Genomic DNA, 27,694 nt, shown 5'->3' with positions numbered 1-27,694 from the left:
GGAAGGGGGGGGGGGGGGTAAGGCAGATTCTGAAAAAAATTAAATCTTCTGTTTATAGTTTAACTTTTTGGAAATCGAAGGGGATATTTCTGTTTCATGGTTGACACTTAAAATTTTTAAGTGTATGTGACAACAGTTCTGATTTTTGTGTGTAAAAAAATTAGCACACAACGGTAAATTTAACTGTTTTTTCCAGTTTGTGTTGTTTGTGGTTTAGCCCTTTTTCTGTTACAAAGACAACATTAAATAGGAAAAAAAGAGATGCTGATACAGATCTTTTTTGTCGTGTGTTTGTTTGGGGTTGGTTTTTTTTTTTTTACTTCTGTTTCTCCTCTCGTGGGCCTATGTGAGCTTTGCCTTCATTAGTAAACTTTTTGCCAAGATTTTTATTCAATGATAATTAAACAATGGATTTTTATACTTATTAAAGACACCGTGTATGAGCTTCTTGAATAATAGAAAAGATACAGGAGGAGAGGTTAGGGGAATGAGTAAAATTGCTTGTCTCTATTTCATTTCCTTTGGTATAAATGCCAGCTGTCTTTCAAATATGAAATAATTTTTCTTTCATGTCTGCTCCTAGGCTAAAACAATCTGTTTGAAGTTTTATGTGAAGATATATATAAGACTTAAGTAAAATTAACTATACAATAACCCTGAAGCAAAGGGAATATAACTTGCATGGAGTTTTGATTTTATTCTTTCTAGAGCACAGATCACTCTGTTACAACATTTCTCTTTGTTCTTGTAGCAGGAAAAAAAGGCTTTGATCTTATTAAGTATTTCCAGGCATATAGTAGATGGAAGTGCTGGTACTGTAGGAGAGCATGGCTTGAAAATTGATAGCATGTGCCTGTTATGGGTCAGAGGTGACCTTTATGAGCTTGAAGAGTTAGTAAATAGATGACAAATCATATGATGATCTTATATCATGTTGCCCAAGGTTTTGGGGTTTTTTGTTTGTTTTTGTGTTGTTTTTTTTTTAACATCTCACTAGCTTTTAGCATTTTTTCTCTCCTAGGAATTCTGCAAGTTAAACTAAATTACTAATTTAAATATACACAAGGAAGATATGTGAAACGGGGGGTGTGGGTTTTGTCTTACAGTTTTTGAAGCACACATCTAGGTGTGTATGCCAAATCTTCATATGAATGTTTCCATACCATGAGAACAGTACATACCCTAATTTTGATGTCTTACTGCTTTTATTTGTAGTGTTTGATCAATTAGTAGTTGATAGTATGCACCTTATTGAGTTTGATATTTTTATTTAGATTATTGCATTAGATTTTGGATACAGACATTCTTTGATACTTGGTGATGTATATAAAATCTGATTTATTTACACACAGGGCAGTGGGAAATGACATAGAAAATGTGTGGTTTAAACTTTTCATTAAAAATGTCTTGTTCTTTTCAACTTCTTAAATTTGTAAGCCAGAAGAAAGCTTAGTATTAAGCTAAAAAAAAAAGTATATGAGGGCCCCAATAGATGGTCATGTGTGCCCTGGCACATAAATAACAAGTTTTAAAATTAAGTCGGGGGTTTTACTATTAGAATAGGTTAAGTTTTTGTAATTTCTGTATGTTTTGGGAGGGACACATGAAAATGAAAAGTAGTGTTTTAATACAAATCCCTTGCTAAGGAGTAAGATTTTAGTAATAGGTGTTATAAAAAAAATACATTTCAAGAATCCTCACCAAATTAAAAAGAAAAAAGATCTTAATCTGTTTTATAAATAAAATACAGCACTTGCACTTCACTGAGCTAGAAGATTTAGCCTGTGGTGTTTGGGGGTTTTTTTGTTGGGGTTTTTTTTTTTTTGGTCCTTCACCTGTTGATCTATAGAAAATATTCTCAGTTTATGGAAGGCTTACAAAATTCTAATATAGAGCTTTTGGGGAAAAATAAATTAAAATGTTTATCTCTCTTTAAAGTTCTTTAAAGTTTTACCTTTTCTCTTTCATTCAGGAGCTATGCTACAGACCCAAAAGAATCAAAACACCTAACCCCCACTGAAAAAAAAAAAAAACCTGGAAAAATATTTAGGTAGAAATAATAGGACAAATTTAAATTATACTTTTTAAACATTTTTATTTTATTCTTCTTTTTTAACTAATAAATAATTAAGCAAACTTCTTCATTCACCAGAGCCTTTTCATTTAAATTTTATAAAATGCAATGGCAGCAAAATAATATTTAAGTAATAGAAGTTTTATATCTTCTTTGCATAAAGAGTAAAATATAGACTTGAAAGATTTCCACTTTTTTCAGTTAACCTACAAGTTCAGAAATAAATTGGTTATTTTCTAAATGTACTGTAGAATTATTTTTATATAGATCGCAGTAATTTTGTCAGTTACCACCAAAACAAACATTTTAAGGAACAATATTAATTATATTTTATTTTGTCACCTACGACTACTATTTCATATGAGTATAAATTTGTGAATATATTACACGTTATTGTTGTATTCTGCGCATTGTATGGGTTAATTCAATATACCAGACTGTGTATGAGTATTTTTTATTATTGAATAAATATTTGTTTTTCTCAGCATAGGCTGAGACTTTATTGAGCCCTTTTCCAAGGCAGAGTTACTGCATCTTTCACAGTAGATTTCTACAAAATCCTATTTAAAAAGGGAGAAAAAAAAATCAGCAGGGAGATATATTTTGCATGTATGTAATGCTTTATGATTTGGTTTTTTTGTAAACTAGGTTGTATTGGGATTTTTTTTGAGAAAATGTTTTGTCTTGACAATTTTCAGAGTGTAAAAGGCGATTTATAAACGTGTCGTGTGTGCATACGTACGTGTGGGTATGTGTGTAGAGATGAATAAATAAACACAAGTATGAGTAGGTATGTGTATATTTGGGTATTTTTTAGTGGAGAAAATGCCTGTCTTGCAGTCATCGCTCTCAGAGTTATAGCAGAGACAAATATGTTAATAGTATTGCATGATGCTTAGATGACACGGCAGCATGCCTTTCTGTAGCTGTTGCACAATAAATAATGTATTAAGTCTTTTAACATCAATGCAAAGTGTTTTCAGTTTGTAAATTTTGGAGCAACCAGGTGCTAAAAAGAATTATTCAATTCTGTTTTTATTAGTACTGGGCCAGTTAGTATACAGGGAGAAAAGTACAATTAAAGCTGTTCTGTACCATATGCTGCCCACAGCAACTCAGACAAGGTCAAAGCTAACATTTGTAAGTCAGGACAAATATAAGATCATCTGGAAAATCTCTAGGGGTACACGGCTGTGGATGTTGAATAAGGACAGGTAGTAAACACTGGTCAGCTGAATTTTTTTTTTTTCTTTTCTGTTCCTCGCCCTTCTCTTTCCCCTCCCCATCCCCCTAAAAAACGATGAGTTGCAATGTATCAGCCCAAGAGAGTTTTCCCTGCTCCACTCCATTGGGTTGGACTGCCAATCTACTGAGCAGTGGTCCCCTGCCAGAAGGCTGTCTTGTCTGCAACAAGCTTTATTGATGCTTTAAAGTGAAGGTTATGTCCATTTCCTTGGGCAAATGAAAGCAGCTAGGGATGGGATCAGGTGCTGTATTGGACAGATCTATATTTCTTGAAATGTGAGCACCAAAGAGTAACACACACCCCTTTGCTCAGTGTGTTTGCTTTCATAATCACGTGTGTGTTGAAGTCCATTTGTAGAAATACAACAGTCTGTGTCGGAGGTACAGAAACTGAGAGTACTAGTGTGTTCAGAGAAGAAATAAACAAATGCAAAAGGTAGTGTTATATATACTACTGCATCTTCCTGTGGTCAATACTGGTGATGGGGGTTCCTTCCACAGCTATAATAGCCTTCTGAAACACAGGGAACTGGTTAAGAAACAGGCTGATTAGTTTCAGCTTTTCCTTTTTTTGTTTCCTTAAAATCTGAATTTAATCAGGAATTTTTGCAGACTTCGTTGTATGCATCCTTTAGTAACAGCACAGTTTGGAGAGTGTGGGGAAGAGACTTTACTTAGCAAATAAAATATGAAAAGAATCTTCAAGCGCTACATATGTATATTTATTTCTGGTGTTGTTCCTGCTGCCTTACCTTCTTTTTCCTCTGCTCTCTGCCTCACACTACAATTTAAAAAACAAAATCAAAAGAACAGACCAAAAGGTTTCCATATACTGAATTTGGGATTTTTGTTAAGTTTGCCTATCACTTTTTAACGTGACTTTAAGATTGTAATTTACTGGGAAAGAAGCTAGGAAGTATTTGTGCTATGTATTGTTGCAGTGGGATTCTGCATTTCAAAAATACCCAAATAGGCATGTATAGCATGCCTAAACTGCATAAACATTTATTTAAGATGGAATTCAGTTTAGCTACTTCAATGAGTTTGAATTTTATACCATCCTTAAAAATTATGGTTGGATGTGCAGACAAGACTGATGCTCTATTCTCTTAAAGGAGTGTTTTATTTTCATTCTGGGTGGTGAGAAGAGTTTTTAAAATGTATAAAGCTTTACACCTAGTATTGGAAACAAAAAGTGTGATTGAGGTTATGGTATACTGATCTTGTATACTAGGGCTCTTCATTTTATCATCTTGCTCAAATATCAACTAAACAAGAATTGAGGCGGGGGGGGAGGCAGCTTCTGTCTTGCTATTAAAAGGAGCATGGAAAACTATAGTTACTATTTTACATTCCTGAAGCTTTAGTACATGATTGTGTCAGAAATAGAATAAACGTGAAAACAAGTTTCCTTTTCCTAGAGCTGCCTTTCAGCAGAATTAGCTTTTGCCACAAAACCTGCAGATAATACACTGGAAAATTTTGCCACATGTACAAATCATTCATCAGTGCGCACTTGCTCAGTGCATGACTGATGCTGATGGAATGTAGATAGGCTACTTAGCAGAGTTTACAAGCTACAGAATAGGTTATCCATCTCTACTGGTTTCAAAAAATTCTGTCTCTAGCAGCTTGATAAATATTTTCCTGAACTTCCAAGAATTGTTAATATCTAGGCTTAAATGAGGAACATAATTCATAATTCCATAAACAGTCTGTGTGATGGGAGCCTTGGTCTTTGAGATAGGATGAGCTCATCGGAAGTAAGATTTGGTTGCTTCATTGCTATTTTTTAATCTTTTAACGTTAATATTAAACACTGATAAATATTTAAGAATTTGAAACAGATTACGGGAAAATTGCCTGAGAGGAGGCATGCCAACAGGAGGACTTGTAAGTTTTATATTTATTAAATGCATTTATAGAATGAAACTTGGAAGTTTACTTAGCATAAAATTTGGTAAACCCAGATCTTCGAATTGATGTTCACGTTATTGGCACTTGTATTAGTACACAGAAGCACACTGTGTAATCCTTTGATATGTTTTAGATATATGAGGTCAGTGTAACTTTCATGATAGTGTTCATTACGTATGTTAATCACCGGGGCAGATTTCAGAGCTGGATGATGCATTTTGTTTTGCTTAAACCTGATGTAGTAGAGATAATGTCTTCTCAGCTCTGGTCTGAAGTCAGCTCTCACCACTACCCCTCAAAAAAAAAATCTTAGTTGTCATCCTGCCTTTCCCACTGGAGAAACATAAACCAGTTCAGAGTGTGGAAGAGACCATTGTGGGTCTCTGACTTGATGTCCTTTACAACTCTCATTTGTCCCACTTCCCTCTGCGGCGGCTACCTACCCTTCAGAAGCAGTGCAGCATTAGGATTGATGTATATTCTAGCACAGCTCCAAAAAAGTCAAGCCCTCCACTTGATAAGTCATGTGAAAAAACCTGGCTTTGGCCTGTGTTTATTGGAAGGGAATTTCCCATTCATAATTGGAGAGTGTTTTGCTTGTCAGCATGGAGACACATCCGATGCCTTCAGGTGCAGTGCGTTTAAGGGGATTAGAAGACGGGCTCCTCTTCTACCTGCTGGAGACAACCCTTGTCAAGGAGACTCTGCAGACAGGCTGACCTTTTAACAGTATTCCTTGTCTTAGTGGGAATGTCAGCCAGGAAAAACTGGTTTGATGCCTCCTGGATGTCACTGTTATCAGTTTAATAGCTAAAAGAGGCCATCTTGAGCAGCCACGTCATATTTATAACTGCCTTACTCAGCTGTTGCAGAAGAGAAAGCCCTTTAACTAGGACACGGACCAGGGAGCTGTGGTGCAGCCATGCGAGCCTCTTGTGGGCCAGCAGCCACAGAGCCTACGTTTTGCTGGATAGGGGTCCTAGTGCATGCAGGGCTTTCAGCGTGAACAAACTAGTTGCCCTGCCTGGTACATGGCTTCCCGACTTAAAAATAAAATTTCGCCCTTTTTTTAAATCAACTCTTCTATTTAAAACCTTTGTATTTTGCATCTCATGGACTTCAAGTTAATCTTAGTAAATCTTGTCCTTTGCTTTTAAATTTTGTTTCTAGTAACACAACATAAAAGTTATGATTAGGTCATTAACCAGAAAAAAACCTGGCGCTCATCTGCAGGTGATCAGATGACATCAGAGGCCTGGTTTTAATTTGTGGGTAGTTCTGATTGTAACTAAAAGAGACTTGCTCCTTTTGTGGAATTGGCTGGCTATTTCCCCACATCTGGAGTTAATGAAGTCTTTGAGACCACATCAGTTGTGTTTTGCCGCAAGAACCCTTTGATCTGAAAAATCTAGACTGGCACAAGTGCAGCTTCATAACATTGCAGCTATGTTTTTGCAAGCTATGGTTAAGATACCAAAACAAGCAGAAACTATATAAAGTTATGCGTCTGTGCTAGGACTTTCATGTAGCTGTTTGGAAGGGCTTCTTTTACGTTAATATAATTTATAACATTTTTATTATGTTAATGGCTTGTACACATGTATCTGTAAATGATACATTTGTAGGAGTTTTTTCGGTTTAATTTCCCTTCTGAGATAATGTTTAATCAGTTTTTATAAATCACCCAATTATGTAAAATGTTAAAATTTCAGTCTGAAGCTTGTGTTTACAAATCTCATTGATAACGTTACAGTTTAAAAGAAGTAGAATTCGTCATTGTAGGTGATTTCGCATTAATCAGTGTACATCTCCATGGCAGTCCTAAATGTCATAAAGCTTTGTTTCCACTGCTGTCCTGTGACAGTGATAGATTATCCATCAGCTATAGCATATGCTGTGTTACTCTGCACAACAGAGAACTTGTAAATTAAGCCCAGTTTTGCCTAATATGTTTGCAGTCTTATGAGCGCGAGTATTTACAATTTGACAGAGTGACATTTCTGTTACAATATGTCTGAGGCATGGAATATACATGCATTCATCCTATATAGTAAATACATATGTACTGTTAATATTGCTTATAACATATTGTCATTCTGTCACTCTGGTAAGCATCTCTATTTTACATTTATTCCATAAACTGAAAATTTGCAAGTAAAATATTCAACAAAAGCTCCCCGTAATGCTTTCTTTCCTAAAAATTTTTCATTTCTGTTGATTAAAAAAAATCTTAAGCATGCAACTAAAAGTTGTGTATTTTTTCCACTCGACTTCTTTCTACCAGGTGCCTTTTTACCTGCAGCCGTTTTCATTATATGGCTCGTATCGACAGCTATGCCCTGGCTTGATTCCTTGTGCCCTTGTCCTGATTCCATCATACTGTAGTTTGATAGATTTTATTGAAATTCTGTTGATATAAAACGAGTCGAAGAGAGTGGTAAAGCAGTCCCCCTGATATAAAAGAGTGCTGTCTGCAGGCACATGCCCAGCCATTTGGTCTGACAACAGCAGGCTAGAAAAGCATTTGGGAGTGAGGAGGAGGGGTATTGGTATGCAAATGGCAGCGGGACTTACCCACTTCACTTTCTGAATATCCGTATCAGAACAGTCACCCTCCGGGAGAACAATGGTTCTCTTTTAGGGAACTTATGCTTTTTTGTTGGCCGGCTTGGTTTTCCTGGCCCTTTTCTTGCTTGGTAAACAACATCCCAGAAAGACAAGAGAGGTGAATGTTGTAGAAACATGCATGTGCCTGTATTTGTATAGGAAGGGATAAAAATACTCACTTTTGAATTTTGGGACATAGTGCACTTTGCAATTTGCAGTATGTAAGCTTTAAAGTTTTAAAATTATTCTTAATATAGGCATTTATGAAGCCTTATGTATTTACAAGTAAGGTGAACAATTAAAAAATGAAAATACCCCATTTTTTACTTTGTAGCAAAAAGATGCTCTGGTTTCAATGTTACATTTTTATATTCTTTGCTTCCATATTTGTTAATTTGCCTTTTTTTTTTTTTTAAGATTTTTCTTTTAACATACACTAGTCATATTGCAATACTCACTATAGTGACCAAAATATTGGTATGAAGAAATAGCATTGCTTAGAACAACTAATGTTATGGGTAGAGTCCTTGAGTCTGTGAATACTGGCTTTGTTGATTTGACTTATTCCTGAATATGCTTTATATTTCTTCTTAGAGTTACTGCAATGAAAGACTTCTAATCATTATGTTAATTTGGCATCTTAGATTTTTAACCTAAGAAAATTTGTTGTTTGCATCTTGAGAATAGTCCTTCCAGTGTGGCATTACACTGAAAAAAGAACGATGCTGGTTTTCTTTAATGCTAGACCAGTGTGAAAAGAATTTGCTCGATGTTGCAGTTTTAAGATTATTACTCAGGACTTGCATTACATATATTTTTGATGAGTATACAAAGGCGTGCAAGTTTCTAAATAGATGATACAATAGTTGCATTAAAATCGTTCCATTTGTCACTGGATGTTCTTTTTACTTTCTGATTGTTGGGATGCCAGCTAATTAAATATTCAAACAGGCATACAGTTGTTTTAAAATAAAATTTGTTTGGGGCCCGGTTGTTTTATCTTGCTTTTTTTATCTTGAGCAACAAGTCTGTGCGAGTCATGCACTTAGAAAGCAAAATCAGCATTCAAGCTTTTATCAGGCCACCTGGCTGAGTTGGCACACCAGAAAGTGTGTTGTTAGGATCATTCTACTGTACTTCCTCTGTACTGTGGCAACTTGCTAAAAAGCAAATAAAACAAGGGCAACAAATGCTGCAGCTTGCTACACTGTTCTTTTTTTATTTGTGCTTTCTATCTGTGTCTGTCTGCTGTTACAGTTTTTTTTAATGCAGAACACCCAAATATTACTAACCTGCTTTTATTGCTCTCCAATATTTAGGTGTATGCACCATCCCCAAGTTCTGATGATTTCAACAGAGAATCTCCAAGTTACCCGTCTCCTAAGCCACCAAGCAGTATGTTTGCTAGCACTTTCTTTATGCAAGGTGGGTAAAATGACTTTATATGGGTAGATGTCACTTGTCCTTTAGGTAGAAATCTGCAGTCAGCCACTGTTGTACTGAATGAATGAGGAAGCGTAAAGGTAACATATTGTGCTAGAGCCTATGATTAAGTTCTATGTACTTCAGAAACAGTTAGATGAAGGGAGCTGTCTGTTGATTTAAAGTTTTTCTCATGACATTAATTGCTGACTGAAATTTAAGGGGATTATACACCAGGCCAGATGGACAGAATCCCCCATCCCTTGATTTGTAGGGGCTTCAGAGCAGCACACTGGAGAGATAGAGAAAAATGAGGTGAGGGCTTCTTGACTGTTCTGGAATTTGACTGTACAATATCAGCTAACAGTCTTAAGTTCTTAAATGCTTGTATATCCAACATGCCAAAAAAAAGGGGGTTGTGTTGAACAAAATGAGAGCAGAATTCATTTCCTCAGCCTCACGTCACACAATTAGCTCGTACTGTAGTCTGATGAGGTTTTGGAGCATATTGAAAGCATAGTTTCTCAGTATGGGAATTTACAGAGCACTTCAGTTTATGCTACAGAAGGAAACCTGCATTGACACATGGGTTTAAGGCTTATGTAATGTAGTCATTCCAGTTACTTAAATCTGTTATGAAATGTTTTTATATTTTTATGGTACTAAGGTATTTTAGACTATAAATTGCTTATTTTGGTTAATAGATGTTTTGCACTGTATGTTTATGATGAGCTCTGCTTAGCCAAACTTCTCTCCCCTCCACCCCCCTTTTTATTATTTCTTTCAGTCTGGAATTTTTATCAACCCTCTTGATACAAATCTGGCCTTACTGAAGGTCTGTGTAATTAGCAGAAGTACTTGGTATTTTCTCAGCTGTGGTTGGATTGTATTTCAGCTATAAAGCCTCTGTTGGTTTTTGGGGTTTTTTATAAATATAGCAACAGTGTGGTGGCGTGAAAATAGAAGACGCAGTATGAACTGGTCACCATTTCCCTGCTGATGTTAGTCGGAGTAGCTGAATTCTGTATTTTTTAAAATAATTTTGTAAAGGAAAGTAGAACTCAGTGGTCTTCTTCATTAAATGTATTTTTCTTGTTTTCTTTTTTTTTTTTTTAAATAATAATTAAAAAAAAGATGGGACCCACAATTCTTCTGACCTCTGGAGTTCATCCAATGGCATGAGCCAGCCCGGCTATGGTGGGATGCTGGGAGGCTCCTCTTCCCACATGTCCCAGTCCGGCAGTTACGGCAGCCTGCACACACATGACCGTTTGGTAAGATATGCAGCACAGATTAATGTATTTGTGATTCTATATGGAGATCTGACTCAAAAGAATTCACTTCTTGTTTGCTGCTCATGTATGTCAGTTAAAAACCCAGTTGTCAGAAATCACAAACTTACTGTATTAGATTTATGTCCTTTTATTTGCGTCTCTTGTATCAATAGAAATCTGTGGCTGTATAGTGGTCTGTTCAGAGGATGGATGAGTCCCTTTAATAAAGAGCTGGGTGCTGTATATTTGGTATCTTAAAATATCAATATTTATTTAAAGACTACTTAATGTCTTATCTCTGTTTCTCTTCTCTAGAGCTATCCCCCGCATTCAGTCTCACCTACAGATATAAATGCCAGTCTTCCTCCAATGTCTAGCTTCCATCGTGGCAGTACCAGCAGTTCACCTTATGTAGCTGCCTCACACACTCCACCTGTCAATGGATCAGATAATATTCTGGGTAAAAAGTTCTTCCGGCTTTTTTTTAATTTTACAAGAAAATGAAATTTAGGGCTGCATGACGCACAAAATTAGTAAGATTTAATTTATGGGATGCTTGTAGATCAGGGGTACTGCACCACTGTGACATTTCTGTCCTCAGTATGGCTGAGATGAGGCAAATTGTTTTGCAGTCAGCTTAAGACTTACTGGTTTATTTGCTTTCACAGCCAAGCCTTTGCTCAGGAGATTGTATCCATCTAACTTAATGGCAATTATCCTTCCATAGTTTAGTATATATACATGTTAATATACATAATTCTGGTTTTGCAGTTTTCAGAGCTGCTGTATCACCAAAGTACTGTGCCGGAGAAAGGCAGGAGGACTGTTTCTTTGCAGAGCTTGATAAACTGCATCGTAAATTCCTCTCTTAACTGATACAGAGATTACTAAGTAGCCAGTATGGTGGCTGGTTTAGTCTCTTCCATGCTTACGTGGAAAGCATGAAATATAGGTTGATCATCTGTTCCTTGCACATACTTGCGCATTGTAAGATACAGCTGTAGAAATTAAATGCTTGTAGATTCCCTGTGTCAGTTCAGTATGATTTCCACTTCAGTTCTTTTTAAGTAAGCAGAATTTAGTTAGAGTGACTATATTGGCTTTGATTTTGGGAACGTGTTTTTTACACTCAGATCTTTAAACAAAACCAAGTTAATGAATCTGCATGGGAAATTCAGGTTGGAAAATCCAAGTTTGCCGGAAACTTGAAACAGCGAGTATTGCATGATTTGGATTTCTGATGTGACTGGCTTACATTCACATTAAATATATTTTTTTGGCATTAGAAGTTGATAATTGGAGAAAGGAGATTCTTTTAAAGGGTCTATCTTCTACAGTAAAGCAGATATTTCAGAGGATTCAGGTCCTTTCTGTGTTTCCAATTGGCAGGGCTTCAGACCTCCTCTTGGCTTGATGGTGTGTGGAGCAAAAGGGCATGCAAAGCTGCTGACATGCAACTAAGAGCAAGGGTGACAGAAAGCTTGGTGGATAAGAGCTTTTCAGGGATTTTCTAAAAGATGAGAGTACAACACGGGGAATTAGAGCAGGGGGAGCAAGGAGACACACAAGGAACTATTCAGTGAATTTGGCTTTAAGAATTAATGAAACGTGCAGCACTTCAGTGATAACCATTTAGAAATAAGCTGCAATAATATAATTTTCTGATTTTGATTTTCTTTTCACATTTCGTTAAAATTAGCCTGTGATCCTAGAAAATAATTTCAGTCTTTCCTCTAACTGCTTTTGCTTGTTGGTCATTAAGTTATCATGGTGATACTGTGTTTGACTTTAAAGAGGAGAGCATCTAAATTTAAATCTAATTGTTTTAATTGAATTTTTAAGTATAATGAGAACTGATTCTGTTGACACTAACTTCCTCAGAATATCCATTTAAAAAGTTGCTCAACTGTATGTGATGAATAAAACAATACAAGTAAATAAATTTCAGTTTTAAATATAAGTGTTGGGTTTGCTTTCCACGTTACAGGAAACAGAGGAAATGGTGCTGGAAGCTCACAGACAGGTGATGCACTTGGAAAGGCATTGGCATCTGTAAGTAGCAGTTAGAATATTCAGATCTGAAAGACATATTTTGATCATTGTATCCATTATTTATGTGTTCATTTTATAATATCAAATCAGGAGTTTTCATGTATGAAGTTACAATAATGTACTATGATACAATGTCGTACTAGACAAATGTCTATAAAAAACCAAGTGGAAAATGTTTTTATTTGTAGAAGACTCGTTCTGTCATCTTTTTTTTTTTTTCAGGTGATTGAAAAATTTAGGGCAGATATAGTTTAGAAAGTTGCTTAGACGAAGTAAAAGATAATCATAAAAACTTTAGGGTTTGGGGTTGGGTTTTTTTTTTCTGTAGTGTTCTAGTTAAAGACAAATATTTTTAACGTTATTCTCAGAGCAGATCCTGCCTCAAGGTTTAAAATGTTTTCTCAGTGGCCTTATAAAACAGAGAGGTTTTGAATGTTGTGTTGTATAGCTATAATTTATGGAGCAGCCTTTAAAATGCTGTATATGCATAAAGTTTAAACTCTTAACTCTTGTTGGAATAATGTAGATAATGTAAAATATTGCAAGTATCTTCAGTCTATAAGCTCTCTTTGCATATGCACACATAGAGCAATTATTTTTGCATTAATACAATCAGATGTACTTTTTATAAAACAGTAATTGATACTGTATAGCAGAAATTTCGGAATTGGGAGTGGTGGCTGGAACACTTTGTATTTCTTGCATGTAGCAAATAGGGAGACTAAGTCTGATTTAAAAGATAGAAATGACTACTTTGCAGCCCCAAAAGACCGTTTCTGAGTTGGATTCTGGATCCCTCACCTCATACCAGTGAATGCAAATGTGCATATTCGTGCAGATCCTGTTACCCTTGCATCCCTCAGAGGGTCATATGTTAAAAGATTACCAGATCTGATAATGTCTGTAATGTCCATATTGGGTAGGAGAACTCTGACCTACTGGCTTTGAGGAGAAAAATGTTGTTCCTGTTGCTTTTGGGGATTCAGCAAGTAGATAACAATTCACAAGTCCAGAGGGCAGTTAACACTCTGGTTTTGTCTGTTTGAGACCTGTCAGAAAAGAACTGGGATAATTTTTGACTCCTAGAAATAGCAATACTTACATACTTCAGTCTGTTCATTACTCTGCAGATGTATTAGGATGTCTGCTGTTCTGCAGCCTGACCAAAATTTCTGTTGTAAGGCTTGACACATTGGCCAGTTAGACCTGCGGGACTCTGTGATGTTTTCCACCGATCTCCTTTTTTAAATTATTTTCTCGTCCTTTCAGGTATTTTTTCCCAAGTCACTAGCTGAGAAAACCAGGCTGATGTTTTGAGGAAAAACTCTAAATATATTGCAAGTGGAAGTCAGAAATGTTTAATCTAACTGGTGGGTGGGCTCTGGTTGTCATAGAAACTTGTTTCTGTCATCCCGTGTTGTTGCTTGGCAGGAGCAGCCAGGTCATTCCATAAATCATTTCTGTCATAGCTGATGGTGATGCATTCCATCTGCTCTATCAGTGCATGCCATAGTCTGCACACTTCAAATCCCTTGCCTCATCCATCTGCTTCCCCCGCACACGCGCGTACCCAGCACACTTGTGCTTGTTGGGCAAGGAGCACCGTTCATGGTTGTGGAGAGGAGGGAGGTGGTCTTTCCTGCAGGTGAAGCTAGTGCACATGAATTCTGATGGCTAGTAAACAAAGAATATTTTTCTGTTTGAACAAAGTTTTATTTAAATACTGCGACTGTCTTGACTTTTTTTTTCTAAGATGATGCTATATGCTTTTCTGTTAGGATTTTAAATGCTACTGCTGCAACTGTTGAGAGGAATTTCTAGTTCTAAAATTCTGTTGATGTACATCTCGCAATAGGCCTTTCATGTGCGAAACATCAGAGGATACGACATTTGTTCTTCAGTTTAGGTATTAAAGACCATACAGAATAGTATGTGATTAAACATGTAAGGCCAGATAATACATTTGCAAAGGTTCTTTTATTTTAGGTTTAAGCCTGGATAATTGTGGTCTTAATCTCAGGGTAGGCAAGAAAGAGAATTGTACATGAAAGTATTTACACAAAGTTCCCAAAGCCCTGTGGATTATGCATTAGTTTGGATAATGAACTAGTATAGATAGAAAGAAAAGAAAATCTGGGTATTCGTGCCATTTCTAATGTGTTTCCCTGAACATTTGCCAAACAATAACCCTTTAAGATTGTGCCCATGGAGGGTTATATGGCAGGAGAAACATCTGGTTTATTTCATTGCCTAATGCCAAATCAAAACACTTGGTCTTTAATTTAGAGGAGATCAAACAGGAGGACTGTTTAACTTTGTTGATTATATCAGACCTCTTTGTGATAACTTATGTTTTGATTCCTACCTCAGAACTAGGGTAAAGGCCTTTGTACGGTCTTGATAGTTAAATAGCCACTGGTCCCCTCACAAAAGAAAAGAAAATGTAGGGAAGTTGACTTCTAAAAGTAATTCATGAATTAAGTTTCTTTGTTGCTTTAGACTCAATAACATTAACATAACAAAGCCTAACTGAAATGTACACTGTAGTGTTTAAAAAATTGGACTAACAGCTCTGAGGTTTGGCTCTGCAGGCTCTCAATTGTGCGGCTTTTGTCTAAGAGCCTTTTCATTAGATCCTGGCATATTGGCACCCCACTGATTGGAATGGACCATGACTGATAGGAGGAGGAGTCTCATTTGTTGCAGTAAAATGAGTCATGTTACCGTTTAAGCCTGGCAGAAGGTGTCAGGGTTGTTCATCATTGGTCATTTAACAGCACAGTGGCCAGGGACTGCATGCAGAATGAATTCTGACCTTGTATTTTAGTTGTGGCTTTGGTATTAATGTAGGTTTTCTCTCTTATAAAATATAGCAAAATAAAATCAGCAGGTAGAGCAGTGGAAAACGACCAGTTTCAAAGGAGACTTCATCGCCTTTGTTCTGACATAATTTTAATTTTCTGTATCTTATCTGTCTGGAGCTCTATACAGTTCCCATACTGACACGCAAGATTCATTTTTATGCTGATGTACAATGCATGAATTTTCCTACAATGGTCTGAGGCAGTTTGTTCTTTTAAATATATTTGCTTTCTAGCATGTATGAGAAAGAAGAGGTATTTCCATTAGGAAACTGGTGGTCTTTTCTAATGAAAAAGTATGATAGACCACGAAGGAGCACGTGGTCTATTGGGTCCTGGTTTTGTCAGTTCAAAAAAATAAAATGCGCAACTTAACCAAGTCCCAGTTTATTGTCAGCTAAATACTGAAATGTTTTATTGTCTGTGTGAAGAGACAGCAGCCACACTGCCACTGAAGATTTTTTTAACTGCCATCTGATGACTAACAAATCCTGGTCTCTGCTCAAGTAAAACAGGTTTGAACTGATGACCTGTAAGAATATCTTCTGAAGTCCGTTGTCAGTCTCTAAACCTATTCAATTCCCTTCACAAAATGAATTTTCCAAGAATCTTGAAAATTTAAGTTTTAATTAAAGCTTTAAGCATTAAGTCTTTAGTTTTTATCAAGACTTTATAATTACATTAATAGAAAGGAATGAATTGTTGCAAGTTGAGGTTTAGTATCTCAAGGGAGTAACTGATACAGAAATACAAGAGAAAAACTGTATGTGCTGCAATACGTAGCAAGGGCAACAAATTTCAGATGGTTTTTGTTCAGTAGGTACCAATCGTAACTAGAGCTGAATGCGTCCTTGGTATTTTCTCTTCTGAAGGATTAATTTTTAGAAGATAACATGTGTTGACTGCTAAAATCTTTTCTCTCTCTAATGTTTGGGAAGTCATTATTCCTCTGCATTTTCCTGAAGTTTTGTTTAATTATCTTTGTACTGTTAACTCTTACGTATATCGTTCTCCTTCAGTGATAAAAAGGCTGTAATTTTTGCTGCTGTTAAAGTAGAAGGAAGATCAGTTATACTTGTGTTGCTATCAAATACAGGCTGTGCTTATTTTGACAGCTGCTTGAAAATGAAAGTTCTCTGGACATTTTTAGAGCCTTGAGTGTAATAAAGTAGAGCTGTGATTGAAGGATCAAATTGGTTTTTTTTAATCAACCCAGCATCAAGAGTGACAATTAAAAGCATGAAAAGGAATCCTAATAGCTATGTTTTTTACTGTGTATTATGACACGTATTGATATACAATCTCTTTTGTCTGTTGTTAGATTTATTCTCCTGATCATACCAGCAGTAGTTTTCCATCGAATCCGTCAACACCAGTTGGATCACCTTCGCCTCTTACAGGTAGAGACAAGCCGTTTGTCAATAAGTTGTTTGTTGTTTTGAAAACGTCAGTGAAATCAGCAGTAGCTTCCTTGCATAATTACTTCTGTATTTTGTTTATTTTTCCGTTGTACTACGCCCAGGTTTATAAATCCAGATTCTTAAGTATTTTGTTGGAAGCATTCACTTAAATCCTGGCAACTGGCTTTGAAAATTAGCTTATTAAAGTAATCTTTTAAAACATTGAATGAGCATATACTATCACAGCTATGAAGATATCTGTAAAAATCTGTACCATTGGAGAGAAATAAGAGTGATTTGGTTGTTGGCGGTTTTTTAAAGCTATATGTTAAAACTCTGCGGCAGCTTTTAGGGATAAACAGCAGGTGTGTGTTCCCTCTAATGAAAATATAGTAAGCTGTAGAGACTATCCAGTTTTTACACAGGATAGCTTTTCATTCATATCTTCCATGAATGCTTTCATTCTATGGGAGAAGAATTTCTGGCATTTTTCAAAATAAATGCTCTGTATTGCAGCCACCTCTGTCACCTGTGTTTTGTGTGTTTGTAGTGTGAATGTGGGAAGAAGCATTCCAGTGTGGAGAAGAACTGGGCAGCTGCCTACAGCTATTAGTGGGTAGTGCAGCTTTCACAGACACTGTGGCCTCAGCTGTCTAGTAAAAGTTGAACAGCTGTTCTCCATATAGAGAGGACTGTGAAAGCTCCATTGACTTAAATTTGTTGTTTAACAAAGAACTAGAATTACAAGCAAGATGATGTAACTTTAACCCTGTTCTTTCCTATAGTACAATTTGTTAAATTATTTAATGTTTATACAACAGTCTGTTTTCCCATTCTCTGTTATTTAATATATCACTGCAGGCTCCTGGCTGTTGGTCACTTTTTTGCAAGAGTGTTTTGCTTTTTATAAAAAAAAAAAAAAAACCCCAAAAAAACTTATGGTGAAAGGTGTACAGAATGACCATAGCTGAATGCTTTTGTAATCCAGGTGAATAAATTAGTAAAGTTATTGCATGCAGAATGCAGTCATATACATATGTATGTGAATATGCATATCTGTATATGCAATGTCACTCAGAAAACTTTCATCATTCATACTTCACTCATGTTTAATGGACACTGTTCTGGTTTTCTGTGGACTTAACGGATTAATGAATATCTGACATGGCATACCTGAGCAGCTGCTTTGAGCATTTTTTTTCTGTAACTGAAAAATCCATGTTGAATTGAGTAATGATGGAATTAATGGGATTTTTTATTCAGTGATTACAGTCAACAAAGAATGTTTTGTATGTCCTTGTTGTACTGAAAAGGCAGATCAGACCAGAAAATTATTATTATTTTCTTTTTAACATCAAAGCAAATACTGAAAATATTTTGTGGCTGGAAGAAAGAAGTCTGACATTTCAAAGTATTTAAAGTTTTAAAGATCCCAGTTTGAGTTCCCTGATTAGATACTACAGCTAATTTTGTAAGCATGCTAGCTAATTTCTTGTTTTAGAATACAAATTTGAGGTCCCTAAAATTGAGGTTTTCCCTTTGCTGTTGATGCCTTTGTCTGTTGGAACCCGTATCAAGTGTAAAACTCTCCAAAATTTGCACTTTGATTTGTGTTCCTTATTCTGGATTCTGATGGCTAAGACAGTAGTAGATATAAGCAAATAATACTGAAATCCTTCTCAGGCGCAAACTTAGCATCTGCTTTACAGTTACACCCTCCCACCCCACCCCCTTTAATTCCAGTGATACAGAATTTGTCAAGCCTTTGGTAAATTGCTCCAGTGGTTAATTACCTTCATTTATGAATCTGGACTTTTATCTTTATTCCCAGATGAGTCACTAAGAACACAGTGAAGCACAATGTAAAGTAATTACTACTATATTTATTGCTATTTATACTCCTGGTAGCCATTTTCTGTCCTGACCCAAAAAGTTATTGCAGATAAAACAAATGTTTTATGTATACTGAAATAATATATTTTGGAGCATTTTAGCCTTCATCGTGATTTTCCTCTTTTGCAGTTAATTCTTTGTTTATTTAGCATTCTTATTATAGATTTGACTATGTCATAATTTACTTATCCTTTAATTGTAAATTACAGTAAGAGCGTTTTATTTGCCATTTAAAGCATTGAGAGATAGTAACTTCATGAGACACTGAAGTATATAAGCTCATGTTTGACTATTTGGCTGTTGTGTTACTGAACAAGGACTAATGACATTTTTTTAGTAATTTAAGTAAAAGCTTTGAGAACAACATGATGAAAACACCCAAGTATTATGAGACAATAGTGTGTGTCTCATCTTCCCTGCCCTCATTTAATTTCTAATTTTACATAAACATGTCCAGCACTTAGCTTTCTGCATAGTTTTAATGATTGTGTGTATGTATGTGAAGTTTATATATGGATCTGAATGGTGGGAGCCTTGGTATTTTAAGAATCCTTGTCCCAGGATCAGAGGTATTCATAGGATTCGGTCGGTTCTGAGGATGCAAAACCAGCCCTCTGCTGACTCTGATGCGTGTGTTTGAAAGGGGAGCCAGAGGATTAGTGTTGGGGAGACTCTGAGAGTAAGAACAATACTACAGTGATTACTATCGATGACCCCTGTAAATCCTAACACTTGCCTGGCTTATTTGTTTTTTCATGCTGCTATGTTGGTGCTGCACTAAAAGCTGCAGTTGTTAATTGCAGGGCTTGTGGTGCCAGGATGCTTTTTAACATAATTGGTGGATTTCATGCACAAACTTCTAGGAGGGGGAGTGGAATGAGGAAAGCAGGAAATCAGTGCCATCTGGCAACCTGCGCAGACATGGAGACAGAGTACGCCACCGCTCAGAAAGAGCTCTAGCATTACTAGAGGTGTGATTAAAAACTGCAGGTTGCTGAGTTGGGTTGTTCCGTTTGAGAGGAGGAGTTGAGTATTCCCTCCCCCCTTTTCATTTCCTTTGTGAGAAGTCCTACTCAGAGTTTTGTTCTGGGCTTACATTAAGGAAATAGTACCTTTTTCCATTTAAAAAAAATACCAGACTCATCAGACTAGATGCCCAGGTGTTGAGTCTGTTTGCTTTCTTTTCTTAACTGGTTGCCTTTCTGCTTAATATTCAGCTGATGCTTTATTGTAGGAAGTAGTACACTCAATCCTGTTAGTAGTGAGCACTCATTAAGGCCTTGACTTTGGTCTTGTCTCTAAACGTGGAGTTTTGACTGGATAAAAATTGGAACATTACACTGAGCTAAAATATTCTAAAGTTGTTTCATTAATGCTTTGCATAAATAAGTGGGACTCCAAGCATTATTCCCAAGTTCAGGAATGACAGTCATGCAGAGGGAGACTACAGATCCAGACCCAGAGTAGCTCTGTGAAGTGAAAATTGGTAATTATAAACTTACTCACTGATGTCGTTACATTTTAAAAGAGAATTCCAGCACAGTTATGGCAGCTCTGGGCTTTTATGAAATTGGAGATGGTTTGTTTTTTTTTTTTTCTAATTAGAAAGGAAATATTTAGGTATTTTAATGGCTATGCAAGCTGTACTCTTTTTGTTAAATAAAACCCTTTCTTTAAAAGGTAACTACTTGCAGCTTTCTGAACAAAGGAACTGTAATGTTATTAAACCTTTTCCCAGTTTTCCAGACGTACAGCTCTGGCTGTTATTGGAAGAACAAGCCCACAGGCTCTTCCTTTAATGAGCTGCTTTGGATTGTATGTCCATAATTTATTAATGTAATTGCTTTATTATTACATTTGTATGGCTGAAAGGAAGCTGTCTCTAATGGCCATAGAATTTCATGTAGTATCTTTATAAAAGATGCATTATTAGTTGGTGAGAAAAATACATGTTGTACTACTTCAGGCTTTGTTTTAAAAGTACCGCTTTATTAGTTATTGCATTTCACATTTAATTATTTTTAAATTTTACATGGTAATTAGGTATATTTATGTCAGGTTAGAATGGATATGTATTTGAATTTGCAGTGTATAGGTAACATGGATATAACTGTCAAGTTGTTGCACAGTCAGTGATTCTTTAGCTGCCAATCTACCTTAAATATATTTGAAATAAGCAATGCGAATAACTTGGGTGTATTTTTACTCTTCTAAACTTGGAATGCATTATAACCTAAAATGGTATAGTGTAGAACTAGACAAGATAAAGAAAGCTTTTAGATCTAGTTTCAGGTTTTCTTGTTTAGTAGAGCAGTGTTACAAAAATGGTTTTCCAGTTATCCTTAATTCAGTGTCTATTTTTCTTTAAATACTTTTGTTGTATATTTTGACAATATTAAAGATATGTCTACATATATTGAATGTAATATGAAGAAGAAAGAATTCAGTAATCTTTTTATCGTGACACTGGCAGAAGGCAGGTATTTCAGATACAGTGTGTGTGTGTTTAGTCCACTTTTTTATGTTGAAGTACTTTGAAGATGTCACTGCTTTGTCATCAATAATGTGTCTAACTCTGTAGATGCTAGGATATAAAAATTATCCCTCAATAAGGCAGAATGAAGGAATTTGTCCTCCTTTGTATACCCATATGTTAGCTTACCTTTAAGCAGAATATATTGATTTTAATTATGTTGAGAAATATATTGTGTCTCTGCTTCCCCCTTATGCTGCATAAATTCGTGCGTTAACCTAGACAATTTTGACAGGTGCCAGTCAGTGGTCTAGGAGTGGAGGACAAGCCCCCTCATCTCCAAACTATGAAAACTCTCTACACTCCTTGGTAAGAATTGTTGAAAGCAACATAGTACTTTTTACTTAAGAGTTGAAGGCTTGGTTTTGTATAAATCCTGCATATCATTAAAGGAAACAGTAGGATAGCATTACAAATGAATTCTTTGCTAACAAATGGCCTGTTCAGTTGAACAATATAAGACGTGCAGGGTGTGTCTTTCACCATCTGTTCCTTGGGCATCAGGCTTCTGTGCTTGAGGACAGCTGGTGCTAAAGCGCTGTTATGAGATTCTGGTACCTTTTCACAAATCCATAGCTAATTCTTATCTAAAGTTCAGTCTGGAGAAAAGATAAAGACTTCATGCCTTCGTATTTACTTGTCCTTCCCCCTCTCTCCCTGAAATGGTAGTCTCTCGGGCTTGTTTTCATTACACTGTCATTAAAGTACTAATATATTTTATTTGTAATTACTATTGGTTATTGGGGAATGTTCTTTTAGTAATTAATGAAACATTTTACAGAAAAACACACAGGAAATAATCTACAGCATTGTAAATTTTCTTCTTTTGAAGATTCAGCAGAGGATTTACTGACTTCATTCTTAAATTTCTGATCCAGCATTGGGAAGGAAAGGGGAAAAATTTGAGGGAATGTTTTGATTACTTGTTAATATTTCTAGTTTCCCCGGATGTAATTTCTTTTTTTTTCTGGCTAACAAGAATAAATATAAGCTAAATCAGTTTTCTTTTCTTCAGTATTTTTGCAATTAAATATAATCGATACGTACATCTTAGAATCCTAACATAACTGCAGTGTTAAATATTAGCCTTTTCTTATCTTAATATAATCAGATCTCTGTTGCATTAACTTGACTAACAATTTATTGCTGACAAGCACATCAGCTGTTTCCTCACCTCTTTTTTGAATTAATCTTAACCTGTGCTTTGCTTCCTGTTCTGTCTTGACTTTGCCAGAAAAATCGAGTTGAACAGCAACTTCACGAGCATTTGCAAGATGCAATGTCCTTCTTAAAGGATGTCTGTGAGGTACTATTTCACTTTAGATGGTGCCTTTTTCTGTTTCAATTAATGCTTCCTTCAGATTTCCCATTAAAAACTTAAATTAGCATATGACCCATCTTTTGACTCCAGCATTCTGCTAAGTCAGTTTCTAGAGAGCTGCAATGTCAGAATTGGTTTTGCTTTGGGGTTTTTTTGGTCTTTTTTTTTAAATGACAGTAATTTTAAGACAGACTTTTCTGCAGTAACATACAGAACTTGCTTTTATTTCTGAAATACCTAATCTGTTTAAAGACCCATTTTAGAAAATGATAACTTAAAGTTTTGTCCAGTTTTTTTGGTAATGCAGGTGCTCAAAAAGCCACAGCCTCTCTTAATTGTTACCAGCGTGGTGAGGCTGATTTTATAATCATTCTTTCTCATCCTGTATTAGATAGCTTATTTTGTAGCACTTCCTTTTTTCTTTTTCATGCCATGTAATAGAAGCTGAGTAACATTAACCTTATAATAAGCTTCACTTTAAAAGCTGCCACCTATTTGTGGAACGAATGCTATCTCGAGCAATATCTCCAGATATCTTTGCTTTTTCCTGTTTGTTTGTAGTGCTGGTAAGGTGCTTTCAGAGTCTTTTGATACCGCATTTCATCTTCTATCTTTAATATCTCCGAGGTAGAAACTGTTATGGCATAATGAGTCCACAGATTTATTCAGTAATGGCCGTTACTGTCCCTCTTAAATCCCAACAGCAGTCTCGAATGGAGGATCGCTTGGACAGACTCGATGATGCCATTCATGTACTACGAAATCATGCTGTGGGGCCTTCAACAAGCCTATCAGGTGGCCATGGAGATATCCATAGTTTACTGGGACCATCCCACAATGGGCCAATTGGAAGCCTGAACTCAAATTATGGAGCATCTAGCCTTGTAACAAGCAACAGACAAGCATCAATGGTAATGCTATTTTTTAAAGATGTATATACTTATGCAAAGCAATTACAGCTGATGTATTTAAATTATCATAGAGCTTATTGAGTTAAAACTGGACTGTAAGACTAATATTTATCAGGAAGAAACTTCTGTGGATTCTTGTGGAGGAAAAGATGGCAGACGGCTTGCACCTGCTCTGGGTTTCCAAGTAGAGGGTTGGAGTGGGAGTGGGCAGAAATGAGGGGGAGGAGAATGATGGGAAAACTTAGACTTTGGCCCGGTCAGTGGCCCATAAAATCCTGCTGTGACCATATGCAGAAAGCTGAAACTTTCTGCTGAGAGCATTTCAGCTTATACATGCATTTTTTCCAGATGTGTAATAATTGGCAGAACAGTTTTCTCCTTGAAATGGTGAATAGGGAGATTGAATGGGAAAAGCAGTCAAGAAGGACTGAATTTCAAGTGTTCTGGTCTGGAAAAGCTGTTTATTGTAAATTGGAACTAGTCTTCAATAGCAGATGCTGGCAGAGGACTGGGAGGAAGCTGTTGGAATGTGGAACCATAGTGTGCGCAGGCTCAAAATTTAAACTTTTTTTTCTAAATGAAAAGGAGTTTAAGCACAGCTGTAGTGTAAGTAACAATGAAGAGGAAACAACTTTTAGATTAATCCCCAAGAAAAGTGAAATAATTCAATCCATCTCTTTTAGTTTCTTTAAAAATGTGAACTGTTCTGAAAAAATGTAGTTGAGCTTTTCATAGATCGGAAATATGTTAAAAGCATTATACAGCAAACGAAATCTATTTGTAGCATTGCTTACTTCCCTTTCTCTTCCTTTTTATTCCTCCCTTCTCAAAAATGCTTAAAGGAAAAAGAGCTTTTTAAAGCATGCTTATTTTAGTGGTGCCATGTGTTTGCATGTTTACAGCGTAATTTTAAAGACCAGTTACATGCTGTGAAATTTTCTGTTATAAAACAGATTCACAGCTGGGTACTGTGTGATCAAGGCAAAATTTCACCTATCATCAAAATAATTAGGTACCCCAATTGCTGAAGGGTTTTTTTTCTATAAAACAGAATTAGTTCCAGGCTCTCCCATTCGCACGTCACACATCCATTTATATTAATTTCAGAACCACTGCAGTAAACATCAAAAAGAACTGGTTACTTTCTGTAAGTTGCGTGTGTTTGGGGGCTTTTGGAGAAGGGGGGGTACTTTCCAAATGCATATCCAGTTTTAGGTTTCTATACAAGTTCACAGTTACTTTTAGTAATGAAGGAAGTGATGCATAAATTCTCCAGAATTTTTTCTTAATACTGCTTCATATTTAATATTTGAAGAATGTTGTTAAAGGGAAAGTTCTACAGTGTTCTGGGGTAGACTGACATTTCGTCATATAAAAGAAAACTTTTTTTCACTAAGTCTTAATGATGTGGGGTAAAGTGAGTGAAACTGCAGTTACGAACTTGTTCTCTGACTTGTAGAACCTTCCGATACTGTTAAGCCAGATACAGTCAAGTACAGATAGTCCCAAAATGTATATAAAAATCTGTTTCTTTTAAACTAAGCTGTGATTAATACTTTATCAACTTAGTTTTGATTAAAATAGGTGACAGTGGAAAATTACTCTCCAAAATGAATAAAGATTCCTCAGTCTGTTGTAGTTTGATGTAGTTGTATAACTTAAATGTAATACAGACTTGATTTATCATCAAGTCTATACTTGATTGATCTGTAGTTTTGATTGAAGGATGCTCGCTGTCTGTTAGAAATAAACTTCGATTAGGAAAATGAAAAAAAGATTTGCTTTTATAGTTCATCCGCACTGGGTGAAACAAGCTTGCAGATCAGTTTTGGCTTGAAAAGCGAGTCAACTAAAGAATTTCTTGGCTTAACCTTAATTTTGTTACATCAGAATAATTGGCTCCAACAGAAGGCATCCTGTCATGGCCTTGCCCAGTCCCCAAAGAGTGCCCTTTGACATCGTTTGCAATTGCAGGAACTCAGCATGACTTAGGATGGAGTCCTGAAATACATACAGTGAAGAGCTGGCTGTAGTGGAAACTGAATGGTTTAGTAGTGATGACTGCATTTCAGTAATGCCCCCCAAGTATGAAGTGTAATTCTTACGGTATTCAGTATCTATCAGTTTCAAACTATACTTATTTACTATTTGTTTTTCCTAAAATAGTAAATGTAGGAGAGCAGAGAATTTGACACACAACCTGAACTGTAAGGTCTAGACCTCATTCAGGTGTTAAATGCTGCTTTACTTTAGAGGACCTCCAATAAATTTCAAGAAAATAATGAGTATTGGCTAATGTAGTGAGAAATGTCAGCATTGGTAAGGGTGTTTCCCTATTTTGGTTTGACATGCTCAGAGGGTTTTTTTGGTAAAGAAATAGTCATTGGGATTCAGCACTAAAGGAAACTTCCTTGGGGGGGGGGGGGGGGGGGGGGTGGGGTGGCTTTATTCAAAACATTTTTGTTCTTTAGGAAAAAAAATAGAAAAAAAATTAAATTTAATTTCCCTTGAAGAAGATGATCTTGGCAGAAGGAGCTAGGAAATGAGTAATTTAACTCCTTTTTATGTAATTAGTGTAACCAGACATGGGTTTATTTTAACATTTGCTTAATTTTTGAGCCAGATTTATTTTAAAACTCTAGTTGACTTCATTTCCTGCTCACTCTGAATGGTCTTGTTTTCTTTTTAACTGGGCTGGCTATTAGACTTATTCAAATAGATTTTTAATATCTCAAACTCATCAAATATTTGCTAAGTGGCCTTTGAAGTTGATTTGTATTTTATTTCATGTATTATTGAAAAGTTAAGAAGTAATACTCTTTTTGTTCTTATTCAAGCTGCTTTTTATTTGTCATTGTAATACAATGGGAAAAGAACAGCCTGAATTGATTAAAAATAAATAAATAAAAGGCCTGGAAACTCGGTTAAGGATGAAACTCAATCCTTAAGTCACAGGGTTTTTTCCAGGTATAACACGAATCTAAGAGAATCGGTGATCTTCCTCTTTCTACCCTGTGTCTGCTCTAAGTATGAAAGCATGAAAGGGCAGTTCAGGCTGCTTTGCCAACACCAACCTCTGCTCTTGCTCAAAGCCCTTCCAGTATTAGCATTTCTCTGCAGAGATTATGTTCCCACTGAACAACTTTGAGCTGCCTGAAGTGTAAAAATCTTGATTCCAAAGCCCTTTTCATTGTCTGAATTATGCTTACCTTAGTTAAGATGAGTTAGTTAATGACCATGGCCAAACTGACCAGCTAGTATGGCTTGAAAAGTGCATGTATTTTTAAATATGCTTAGATAAGTCCTATAGCACATAACGAACAAAGACTGATACTTTTTTTCTTTCCAGTTTTCAAAAGGTTTTGTTGCTAAGAGTTCAAAATTAATAATCAACCTGAAGTGTGAGACGCAGAACCAATGTTAACAGGACAAAGGTTGTCCTTTCCCCACGTGTCACTCTCGGTTCTCCTACATGCAGCAGTGTGTCATCAGTTGCCATGATTTGTCTAGTTTTTATTTAGTTGTCAAAAATACTTAACTGGTTTTCTGGTTTCAGATCCCAAATGTTACCACTTAAATCAACTGAACTGAATAAGTTCTGCACTTTTTTTTTTTAAGTTGCAAGTCTGTGTGTGGCTGCAGGTTGTCCTGTGTGCAAGTCTTTCTTGAAATGTGTAAAAATAAATACAGTTCACGTGGTTGAATTAAAACAACTTACAGTCTTACATACAAAGTCTTTCTCAAACTGGGATTCTACTGAGCTGTAACTCGTTTGATTTGTTGAGAATCCTAAATACGTGTTAGGTTGTCATTATGTAGAGAAAATACACAAAGGTGAGCGATTTAAGTATGTTTTTAAAAAACACGGTGTCTGTGCTGATTGCTTCTTGGATTTTTCTGAAATGTTTTGCCTCTGCAACTGAAAACCTTAGTTCTATGCTGCGTGTGATAGAATCCAGGCTTTCCGCTCGTCTTCCATTTTGTGTGCCTGCCGAGTGTTTAGGGTTTACCTAAGAGGGACCATCGGAACAAGGCTAAATGAGCCCACGAGAGAACGAATCAACGCCAGGCTTGTTTGCTGGTACAGTGAGACCCCGCGGGTCGTTGCTGGCGGAACCCCGGCATTGTAACGGGCCGGTTTTTCACCAGGCGCACCCCAAGAGCCGCCCCGGGGTCCCGGGGGA

General features: G+C 36.2%; 1 protein-coding gene across 7 annotated transcripts in view; it reads left to right on the top strand.

The window, feature by feature from the left end:
- The window catches only part of TCF12 (transcription factor 12), a 174,017-nt gene that overhangs the window by 133,438 nt on the left and 12,885 nt on the right, over positions 1 to 27,694 (top strand). For 3 of the 7 annotated variants that reach the window (XM_010571773.1, XM_010571771.1, XM_010571770.1), the window contains exons 10-17: positions 9,163 to 9,268; positions 10,400 to 10,539; positions 10,855 to 10,999; positions 12,527 to 12,591; positions 16,774 to 16,852; positions 21,514 to 21,587; positions 22,513 to 22,584; positions 23,304 to 23,510. In XM_010571773.1, coding sequence (XP_010570075.1) covers positions 9,163 to 9,268; positions 10,400 to 10,539; positions 10,855 to 10,999; positions 12,527 to 12,591; positions 16,774 to 16,852; positions 21,514 to 21,587; positions 22,513 to 22,584; positions 23,304 to 23,510 — 888 coding nt within the window. The remainder of the gene's footprint in view (positions 1 to 9,162; positions 9,269 to 10,399; positions 10,540 to 10,854; positions 11,000 to 12,526; positions 12,592 to 16,773; positions 16,853 to 21,513; positions 21,588 to 22,512; positions 22,585 to 23,303; positions 23,511 to 27,694) is intronic. The other 4 variants (XM_010571774.1, XM_010571776.1, XM_010571772.1 and 1 more) reach the window with 3 other exon arrangements.

Source organism: Haliaeetus leucocephalus, unplaced genomic scaffold (genome assembly GCF_000737465.1).
Source record: "Haliaeetus leucocephalus isolate CR32 unplaced genomic scaffold, Haliaeetus_leucocephalus-4.0 Scaffold339, whole genome shotgun sequence".
Lineage (NCBI taxonomy): Eukaryota > Metazoa > Chordata > Aves > Accipitriformes > Accipitridae > Haliaeetus > Haliaeetus leucocephalus.
This window is presented reverse-complemented; position numbering and strand designations above follow the sequence as displayed.